The sequence below is a fragment of the Ambystoma mexicanum genome, chromosome 5p (assembly GCF_040938575.1).
Source record: "Ambystoma mexicanum isolate Mex_15411 chromosome 5p, UKY_AmexF1_1, whole genome shotgun sequence".
Lineage (NCBI taxonomy): Eukaryota > Metazoa > Chordata > Amphibia > Caudata > Ambystomatidae > Ambystoma > Ambystoma mexicanum.
Genome location: NC_090930.1, coordinates 176,710,535 through 176,721,937, shown reverse-complemented (window position 1 = coordinate 176,721,937; position 11,403 = coordinate 176,710,535). Strand labels below are relative to the sequence as shown.

General features: G+C 46.4%; 1 protein-coding gene across 1 annotated transcript in view; it reads right to left on the bottom strand.

Annotated features, from left to right (window-relative positions):
- Positions 1-279: 279 nt before the first annotated feature.
- The window catches only part of ATP7A (ATPase copper transporting alpha), a 1,086,974-nt gene continuing 1,075,850 nt past the window's right edge, over positions 280-11,403 (bottom strand). Inside the window, exon 23 of the mRNA XM_069612588.1 lies at positions 280-1,990. Coding sequence (XP_069468689.1) covers positions 1,711-1,990 — 280 coding nt within the window. The 3' untranslated portion in view covers positions 280-1,710. The remainder of the gene's footprint in view (positions 1,991-11,403) is intronic.

The following is an 11,403-nucleotide window of genomic DNA, read 5'->3' as shown; positions in this document are numbered from 1 at the left end:
TATTCAAAGACAGTAGTCAGTCGCCCAGTGCGCCGAAGACCTATATAACAAGTCTCTTCCAGTTCACATTAATTCAGGCAGCGATGTTAATGATTTATTTAAAATAAAAACGATACCTTTTTTAAATTGAGCATAACGTAATATATTCTCATACCCACTTACATGCAAAATATATTTGTTCCCCGCAAAGAGTCCCCTGTAATAGTTACAATTTGCAAAGATAACATTAATTCATCTTTGGAGTCAGTAATAGAAAAGGTCATCAGCGCAGTCCAATGCTTCATTACATGAATTGGAGATTTATTTTTTTATTTCAGTCAGATGATATTAACTTCCCACAGGAGAAAATGGCTCAAGACATGATGTTCCAACACATTTAGAAAATGATGCATCTTTGGTCTTTCCCAACTGTACAACCAATAGCAAGATTTTCCTTTTCAAACCAGTTAGCTTTGTATATGCGACAATTTAGTGTAAAACAGAAGCATAAACATCTCACCACTAAGCCGTTTTTGAAAGATTACGCATCAAAATTGGTTGCACTGAAGTGTATGGTCCTGGTCAAGATACTTCAGTCCCCATCTTTTCCAGCTAGAGCACACTCCTTTGAATCAGGAAATTTCTGACTTCCGAAGTTCAATTTGATCAAAAAGAAAATATATAAAATAACATTCAAACACAATGTTTGTAGCATTTGCCATTAAGGGATCTTGATATAAAATTATAAATATGATTCACGTCATTAAACACGAGCGTGCATAACTGTACAAGACGCTCTTAAAGCTCATGCGTCGTCTGCATAGGAGTCCTGCTAATTCACTGTACTTTTCTGCGTCCGCCGCAGATATTTGGGAGGTTGCGGAGTAGCAGTAGACAACAAAAGAGTCTTTCAGTTCATTCAGTCTTTTTCAACTATCTTTCCAAGTGGCAGATCCTGCATTGGGGAGTGTGTAAAGTCCATCGTCCAAACCATGAAGAAAAGGTGGTAGCTTCAACATTTGGTGAGGTAAAGGCAGGAACTTGTTCTTTTATGCTCTAGCAAACGTTATTGTTTCTCTTGGTTGGTGGATGAGACTAGAATGAGGCAGAAGCAACAGAAGCATTCTTATAAAACCCGTAGAACCTTGGGAGATTGATGCTACTGTCACCCAAGTTAGGTTTGGGGAAAATATTCCATTATACGCCTATGGTAATAACAGACATTTAGTCTCAAGCTGCAATAACTGCAAGGCACAATCGCATGTGACCGAGTGTGTCACCGACTTTACTTTTCAAAATACAGAACACAAATATTTAAATCATCATGACAAACTTTTACACTGGAAGTGCTGCAGTAAAATCTTAAGTCACAAAAGTGAATTTGAATGCAGAAAAAGAGCCATTGTGCATTTTATTTTCAAAACTTTAAAGCCTGTGTGTTTTGAAAACGTGTTCGATTGACTGCAGCAATAATACTGCTCTGAACATTTAATGTTGAGATCTGCTGAAAGAAAATGTTGCTTAAATACTTCAGGACACCTTTTTCCAAAAAAGCACTGCCACAAAACCTACACCAAAATTGTTTTCCTTCTTAGCATGGCCCTTTTGATGCAACTCAACGCTTGTCAGAATGTGGAATGAAACACTGAAAACAGAAACAATTCCCAGGGATCGGAGCCACATCAGTGAATCTAAGAATTTGGTAACTGCTAGGCAAGGCTGTACAAGTGCTCATAAGGCACTTTCTTCATCCATCCCCTTGAGTTCTCCTACAAGGAGAGAGTGCTTGTCTGGATCATTTATATGGATACTGTTCAGTGAGCGCTTGTCAGAAAACAAGGAGTTTATTGATGCACGGCTGTAATTCACCACACGGTCCAAAAGACTAAGCTTCGGAGAGCTTCTTTGGGTTTCGTCAATCCCGACGTGAACGCTTATTTCGGATGGAGACTTCTGACTTATTTGGCCATGAATACGACGTTCTAGTGTCTCGTGGGTTGGCTTCTTATAACTGAAACAGAAATACAGAATATTAGATTGTTTCCATTACATGTTCGACCACGGCAAAACCACACAAATACAATTTGCTTTTTTAAAATAATTATTATATAATGCTACCTAAGCAGGATGGAACCAGGAGATGTGACTAGCAGGAAGGCACTTTCAGTTTTAAGGGCCTTCTGCAATCAGGGAATATCGTAACTCGTGTGCTAATAGATTGCATAGAAGAGGCTGGGATGAAAAACTCTGCCTGATAAAGCAGGCTACAAGGACATTGCTAGACGATGAGCACAGGCACTTTGTTTGAGCAGGTCTAGTAAGCTTCTTCTGCAAGTCCACTTTTCCAGATAACTTTACTGGCCAGTGTCAAAATATGGAGTTTAATCCCATCAACCAATGGCAAATAAAGTGCTCAGAGTAGGCTGGACGCAGTACCCTTCCTTTGCTCGTAGATGGCCCTCTAAGACTTCATTGCGCAAGTGCTGCCGGACAACTCCAAGTTGATATAGAAAAGCACAAATACAATGCAAACCACACCACATGAAGGGAGCAGCGGACAAGGGGTCCCTAACCACATAAACCGTGTGAATTATGCGGATGACCAAGGCTGGCTTTGCATTTATTTCTATGAGCAGCGAGATGGAAAATGTATCGATGTAGTTCTCTGTCCAATATGTTGATGCTCAGTAGGCAGCAAGGAATGGACTGGGTGCTGCCTGCTTGAAGGCCAATAAAAACTACCTTCAGGCACAGGAGAGCACCGAGCCTCAGGATATTGGGATGGAGGTTACTGTCTCCCCTATGGGGGCATCCTAGCCGAACATGGAGTTTGTGGTGATGGAAATGCCTCAAGGAGATAGTACTATCATTGTTTCAATTGTCACTCAGATGCAATGAATTATCCCTCCACAATTAATAACTCAATTCATCAAACAGTGAGCAAAAATCATCATGATGCATAATCTTGTTGCACAGGATAATGCTCAACGTTCTCTTCACAAAACAAGAACACCCAACAACCAACTGCAATTACACAATAGCAGCCATTTCTCCCCCCATAGCTAGTTTAACTCATCTGTGTGCTCCTGCATGGTGAATGACGATTCCTCAAAAGCCATGAGGCAAATGAAACATCGTTAACAGCTCATACTTGATTCCATAATGCCTTGACAGTAGCTTCAGCAGTTATTAAGAGAGCAGTTATATATGTAGCGTTTTGCCTGGCTGGGTATAAATGCCATCTTACTATAATGTTATAAACAAGCTCCTGCTATTAAACCTTCCATGTCAAATTGTGCTAGTGAAGACACAAGACCTGGTTTTCAATCACCCCGCCAATATGGGTTTCATTCTTGTAACAAACCAGACGTGGGTCACAGGCCTGCTGGGCCCAGAGATCCGAGCTACTCCTCACTGATGATGCCCAATGAGGCCGAAAACATGTCTGGGGTGCTTGGGGTCTCGTGCAGAAGGAATGTGATGCAGCAGTTCGGGCTGGACTGCCCCTTTGGGCGTGGGACTGAGCCTGATTTGCATATGGACTTTCACCCTTTGGCATGGCTTGGCAGGTGAAGAACGGTGGTCTACAGGGTTGCCCAGAGCAATTGCCAGAGGTTTAAAATTTATTCTAGAACTTCCACCCATCACCTCTTTGATTCTTGTAAGCCATCATGCTATAAACAGAATCCTGAAAACCGTGCCTGCATGAAAGAGAAGTCTACTCAACGGATTGTTTTGAACTGCTGGAGCCGTTTATGCCAAAAATATTGATGCAAGTAATTACCTGTGGGTTCTGGGGAGGGCGATTGTTCAAGATAATCGCTTGGAGTCTCCCGTGGCCTACCCTTGGACTGCCCATTACAGAATCGGGGGTCAAAGTGGCTTGCCTCCACTGAAGCGGAAGGCCTTTTAACTTTCCTTCTTTCACTCCAATGGAACTGTGAACTTACCTGGAACTCTTCTAAAATTGTCTCTGGGGTACTTACCTGCCGCTGGACATTTTGGGGGTATTTTTGGTACTTACCTGCAATTTTTAAAGTCTTCATCTGAATTTCTTCCATAGGACTGTAAGCATAACATTGTGACTATTTCTAGTAACTCTATAATTATCTTTCCCTTGAAATGTATGAATCGGGCAACTGTAGCTAAAATGTTTGACTAATTCCTGGAAACATTTGCAAGGGGTTTCAACAATTGTATTCTCTCTCTGCCTATAAGATATATGTGCCTCTGTGTTAATAGTTGTATAATGACCTAGGGAGTTCAAATGAATATTGAGTACTGCTTTACGTCTTGGGGTATTGATTACTTATTTTTACCTGTTGGCAAAATTACATTTCCCTTTTTCCCTATATCCTACCTATATGTTTTAGGTGCTGCTCACTAAGTCTAGGGTCTTCCACATATGCCAGGGTTGGGATGTGCCTATAGGACACTGTACTTTATGGTGCAGGCCCACATGGGATGTACCCGCTCGTTAGGTTAGGCTCATTAATGGGATATTTGCTGTGCACCGCTGCCATTTTCATGGTCTCCAGGCGCTTTATGTTGGGTGCTCACCTCTGGTAGGGGTCCACATATAGACATTGGGATAGGAGAGGCCTTGTATAGGCATTACTGTTTTTATAATATGCTAGCATATTTTTATTACTGCACATTAATACCCAAAGTACTTGCTTGATCTGATGGTATTTGTGTTAAATAAATTATACATTTTTCAATACATCAGCATAGAGTTATGTGTGTGAAATAACTGTACCTCTGTTTCAACCTACTAGTTCTACCTGAGAGTTATGCCTTTTCCCTCAGACCATGTTGCCTTCAGTAAGCAGTGTGTGGCAAATCTGAACTATTTGCCCCTTCTCCGCAGAGGAGAGCCACCCCCTTTGAGGTTAGGGAGGTGCCCCTGCTCAAAAAGATTCTCCCTAAGGGTCTCGGCAAGTGGGACCTCACTGATAGTGACTCCCGCCCCCTAGGGACAAAGACTCCCATTCTGGTAAGGAACATTCTGTCCAGAGTACATTGTCTGCCTACATGGGAAATGGAAAGACTTACTTCTGTTTTGAATCCAACGAACAGCGACAATTCTTCAATCTATTTGGCTTCAGGTTAGATGACAGACCAAAGGCTGAAGGAGAATTTGGTCATGGCACTGAAGTTATTGATGGTCTCAGACTCAGACTGCCTGAGCCAAAGACCTTTCTTCCCCAATCGGCAAGCCTCTTACTTTCCCTGTTGGGAGGTAATGAAGGGAAAGACTTTATCTTCACATTTGCAGTGGCGTCCTGGACCACTAGGTTCTCACGGAAGGCACGTGCAGATAGGAACGGTTGGGTCAAAAAGAGCTGCCTTGTATATCTTTGCCAGATCCCAGTCCACAGCCGGTTTTGACCATAACTCTAGGACTGGGGTCTTGACTGCCGGGTTGAAGGGCAGGAGGGTCTTTCATGGCAGACCCTCATTGAGAAGGTCAACTCAAATTGCACTTTGGGTCTGGAAGGTGTAGACAAACCTAGGGTGTCCTCCACCTTGACCATCAGGCATTGAAATGAAGCCAATGGTTTGCCTGGTGCAGGTGTGGGCAGCAGGTCGAATTCTTGACAAGTATCCAGACCACTTGCTTCTTGTAAATTGGCAACAATATTGTGCATACCCTCCTCCCATAAAATTCCTCATGTAAGTCCCTACCTTCTCTGGGGCATAAGGGTTCCATCCCAAATGGGGCAGGATCGCTCTCCTAATCGCACAGGTCTTCCATATGAGACATAAAGGTGCTCATAGGGAGCAGGGTGCATTCCAGAGGCCTCTTGGTGATGGTAGCACAGAGGCCGAGGAGCTGGAAGACGGAAAGGTGTAGCGTGGAGATTGGTGCTCACCCATATGAGCCACGGGCAAGCCCGAAGGCATACAGATGCACTCGGGAGGACAGTTGGACATATCCAGCAACTCTGGGTAGGCCGTTCTACAATCCCAGTCTGAAACTATCAAAATCAATGTGGACCCTAACAGGCATAGTCTCCAGAGTATAGCAGAATTTCAAGGACTGGTGAAAAGCATAGAAGAGGTGCAGCACCTAGTCAACCATCAGTGTGTCCCACAGAGTCCCTTGCTGAGAAAATTCACTGGAGAAGAACAACTCACGCTTTCTGTCAAACTAGAAGTGAAGAGGTCCACCTGAGGAGGCCCACAGTGGGAGAACATCTCCTCCAGAATATCCTGACAGAGCCCCCACTCATGGGAGGTCAAAGTTAATCTGATCAAGGCATCCACCATGCTATTCTCTGTTCCAGCAAGATGAGCAGCCATCAATGATATCTCGATCTCCAGAGTCTAGAACCTCAGTCGCACTGCTTCCCTGCAAGAGGCAAAGACACCAGACCACCTTGCTTGTTGAGGCAGTGCATGGCTATTGTGTTGTCCGTCAGGACCAGTCCACACTTGAGGGAAGGAAGGCAACAAGGGCCAGTCTTAACACCCTCATTTTGAGCAAGTTGGTGTGCTCCCGAGATACTGAGTGAGACCACAGTCCACTGAGCGACAGAACCAACAGGTCTGCGCCCCAAACTTTCAAGGATGCATCAGTGACCACTGTTAGCCGAGGTCAAACACAGGGACACAAACTCCAGACATGCAAAAGGTGCGACATGTACCCCGGAAACTGGGACCACTGGAAATGGAGGAGCCACGGATCTGATCTCATGCACAGTCAGGCCTCTGGAACCACCTGACTGCAGGAGGCTATGAGACCCAACAAGCACAGGAAGGCTGATGCAGGAACTTGTTCATGGGATTGGCAAACTTGCACCATCTGGAAGATTTTCGCTACTCAATCCTCGGGCGGAAAAGCTCTGCCCAGGTGTGTGTCCAAGACTGCACTGGTAAATTGGAGGTACTGAGACAGCGAAACCAGTGACTTCTTGAATTTCAGGTAGCAGTCCAAGCTGTGCAACCGGCTGCACGTACAGAACAGATATGCCACGTCTGGTCTAAGGAGCAAGCTCAGGAGAGCCAGTCATTCAGTTAGGGAAAAACATGAATGTCCTCCCTGCTCAGGCGAGCCACGACCACTGCCAGCACCTTGGTGAAGACCCTGAGCGCTGAAGAAAGAATGTAAATCAGGACTTTGAATTGTTACTGGTAATGGGCCAAAATTAATCTGAGGTACATACTGCGCTTGATATCAATTGGCACTGTAAGGCTGCAGAAGTAGATACGGGACACAAAGGTGGCATGTTTGTTGGCACAACTTGATTAAACAGAAAATAAGAAAAAACCCTACATGCCCCTATAACTAAGAGTGGTTTTCCCTACCTCAAACAAAACTAAAGGATGGCATCAGAAGGAGAAATTACCTTACCGTAATGTTCTTTCTATTGATTCTTCTCCTGCAGATTCCTCATCTGATATTCCTTCCAGCTTTGCTGCTTTGGAAAATGTTCGACCTGGCTGACGAACATCGATCCAGATGCCGAGCAAGATGGTTGTCGTCTGCGGATGTGACGTCAGGCATAGTATAAGTACCACGTCACTACGCTTCAACCTCAGTTCCCCCTTTTTTCCAGAGCCCCACACACTGCATAGGAAAACAGAACAAACGGGCTAGTGAGCCCTTAAAAAGAAAGTAATTATAGATCTCCGAACAAGGAACAATTGAAAAAGAACACTACAAATAGCGTTTGAAAAATCTTCGTTTTGAAACTGGCAGGAAGACAGAAAACAGACACAGAGGACCATCACCAAGTCAGAGTGAAATAGAAAGATGCACACCAACCACTGCCTTTGAGCAGGGATAGATGGAGGGGAGATGAGGAATCTGCAGGAGAAGAATCTATAGAAAGAACATTACGGTAAGGTAATTTCTCCTTCAATGGATTGCTTTTCTCCTGGAGATTCCTCATCTGATAGACTTGCAAAGCAGTAACGAAGGATACGGGCAGAAAGTTATATCAAATAATTTTGCAGCATTGCCTTGCCAAAACACACATCAGAAGTACAAGCCATATCTGGGCTATAGTGCTTTGCAAAGGTATGCAAAGATGACCATGTCGCAGCGCGACAAATCTCCTGGACAGGCACCCTGCTCTGCAATGCGGTGGCTGCAGAGACCCCCTTGTGGAATGGGCCCTGATGCCTGCTGGTAATTCCTTCTCAGCGGCCTGCTAACATTCATCTATGCAGAGAATAACCAACGGGATGAAGTCTACTTCGTTATGGGCAGGCCCTTATGGGCTAAGGAAAAGGCCACGAAGAGCTGGTCAGCTTTCCTGAAATCAGCTGTCCTGGCTATATAGTACCTCAACACCCTCTTAGGGTCTTGATGATGTAACCGTTCCTCCTGCCTAGAAGGATGAGGAGGAGGATAGAAGACCGGAAAGGTTGATGGACTGTGACAAGTGACATTCTGATACAACCGTGGGGAGGAAGCTAGGCCTTACCCTGAAAGAAACTTTCTTCTGGAAAAAGCGCAGGAAGGGTGGCTTACAGCATAAGGTCTGTAGTTCACTCACCCGCCTAGCGGATCTAACAGCCACCATGAAGGCGGTTTTCAATGAGAAAAGCCATAAAGGACAAGAGTGCATAGGCTCAAAGGGAGCCGCCATCAGAAATGTAAGAATCAGATTAAGATCCCAATCTGGGACAACAAAGGGAGTTGGCATACATTTATTTACAAGTCCTTTCAGGAATTGTGCCATTACCAGGATCCTAGAAAACAAACCTTTATCTGGGGATCTCGTGAACGCAGACAAAGCCGCCAAATATCCTTCGACTGTGGTGACCTGAAGGCCCGCAGAGGCCAGTGACAGAAGGCACTCCCATCACTGTAGTGGTGGGGCAAGAGATTGGTTCTATCTATCGTACCCTGCACCACGCCTCAAATCATTTCCATCTGCACACGTACAAAGATCTTGTAGATGGTCTGCGTGCAGCCAGCAACACCTCAAGTACTTCCTCAGAGAGGTCCCAGTCATATCTCATCCTCTCAAGAGCCACGCATGTAGGTTGAGGGATTCCGGGGTCACATGGTGTATCCGGCCTTCCGACTGGGTTGGGAGATCTGGACGCTGAGGCAACCGATGAGGTGGACAGATCCAAGAGGTTAGAGTACCACGCTCTCCTCGCCCAGTTGGGGGTGATCAAGATCATGATCGCTCGAAACCTCTTCAACCTCCGGAGAACCCATGGAATGACGGGAATGGGAGGGAACGCGTAAAGGAGAGGGAAGGTCTAATCCACCAGAAACACATAGCCCAGTGCACCGTTCGCTGGGAATTCCCTCGAGCAGAACAGTTCGCATTTCCTGTTGGACTCTGTTGTAAACAGATCCACTGCTGGGGTGCCCCAGAGAATGAAAACAACCTCTAGGACTTCCTGTCACAATTCCCACTAGTGTGAGAGCGTGCTCTGCCTCCTCAGAGCATCTGCCAAGCTGTTCTCTGTGCTCGCCAGATGAACTGCAGAGACTGAGATCCTGTTCTCCAGCAACCAGAACCAGAGCATCATCACCTCCGTGCAGAGGGGGTGGGAGTGCACACCACCTTGCTTGTTGAGATGAGAGTGCATTGTCACTGTGTTATCCATCAGAACGAACAAGGACATGCTTTTCCTGCAGAGTCAGGGCAACTGCTTTCAGTGCTAGCCAGATAGCTCGTAACCCCAGCCTGTTGATGTGCCACCTGGCTTTTGTCATTCACCAGAGGCCGCTCACCTGCAAATCCTCGCATTGAGTGCCCCAACCCTTCAAGGATGCATCCGTGACCACTCTGGTCTAAGGCCAAGGTGGCCAGAAGGGTTCCCCTGCCAAAAGACTGATGCGGTCTGCCCTTAAGAGTGCTGAGGTACTGAGATCACTGATCCCTCAGTAACCATTGCAGGGATCTCATGTGCAACCTGGCCTCTGGCACTAGAAAAATGCAGGAAGCCATGAGGCCTAGAAGACGGAGGAAGGAAGCCACTGGTAGAGTGTCATGGTTCCAGAACAAGTCCACCATCTGTGTCAAGCGGACTACTCTCTCCTCCGCAGTGAAGGCCATGCCCACCCGAGTATCTAGGACTGCTCCGATGAACTGGAGCCGTTGGACTGGTGTCATGTGGCACTTCTAACTTTAGGGAGAAGCCCAGCCGGTGCAGCAGTGAGCAGGTGTCCTGCAGATCTGCACTAGAGACTTCCCTTGGATCAGTTGTCCAGATATGGGAATACACGGACTACGGATCTCCAGAGGTGAGCCGCAACTACTGCAATGAGCTTGGTGAAGACCCTGGAGTGGAGGTAAGACCAGAAGGGAAGCACCTTGAACAGATAGTGCATATCTCCTTTGGTGAACCTTAGGAATTTCCTGTGCTTTCGATGGATTGGCACATGGAAATAGGCGTCCTACAGGTCTAAGGACACCGACCAGTCCTGCAGTTTGAAAGCGTGGAGAAACTTTCAACGTCACCATCCCAAATTTGTCTCTCCTCAAGAACTTGTTCAAGGTCCTGAGGTCCAGAATGGGACGGAGCCCTCCTCTTTTCTTGGGCACCAGGAAATACCGGGAATACCAACTCGGACCTCTGTTTGGGAAGAACCTCTTCCACGGCACCCTTCAGCAACAGGCCTCTCAGTTCTTCCTGGTGCTCTTGTCCCGGTTGGATCGGAGGTGGGGGCGGTCTGTCTGGTGTTTTGTTTTAGAAATTGCAGACAACCCCATTGAATGAGCTGTAGAGCCCAGGCAGCCCAAGCAATTCCCTGCCACGGGAGCAAATGCTTTGTCATCTGTCCTCCAACCGGTGCGCTGTGAGAGGGGAAATCAAAGCAGCTACAGAGGCTGGGTTGCCTCCACTGCTGATGCTGCCTGTTGGCCTCTGGAAGCCCCTCGGAACCGTCCGAAGCACGAGAAACGCTTCTGCCTTTGTACGGCAAATGGCAGCTGCGCTCTCCTGCCATAAGCAGCATATCTTGTGTAGCCCCATGCTCTAGAGGCAAAGCTAAATCCAGGTTTGGCCGGCTGCACAGCTAGGCCTAAGGATTCGGGAGAGAGTTTTGATTCTTTGAATTTTTCTAAAGGACTCGTCGGCTGAAAAGAAGATCACCCTCGAAGGAAATGTCCACAAGTTTTACTTGGACGTTGGGTGAAAAACCTGAGGTTTTCAAGTAGGCCTGCCATTTTAGTGTTATGGCCGAATCCATAGATCGGCCCACACAGTCAGCAATGTCCAGGCCTGTTCACGGTGACTGCTTGGCCACCTCCTTCCCATCCTCCACTAACTGTAGGAAGCCTCACGCATTTCTCCTTCCAGGACATACGGAGCAGCATTTTCCACTGCTGCGCATAGACCGAAGGATTATTTGGCAAAACCGCTTGCCACATTTGTAGCTTTGAGGGCCATGCTCCTGAAGTGAATGCCTTCTTTGCCAAGGCATCTACTTCATTTGCTTCTCTGTCT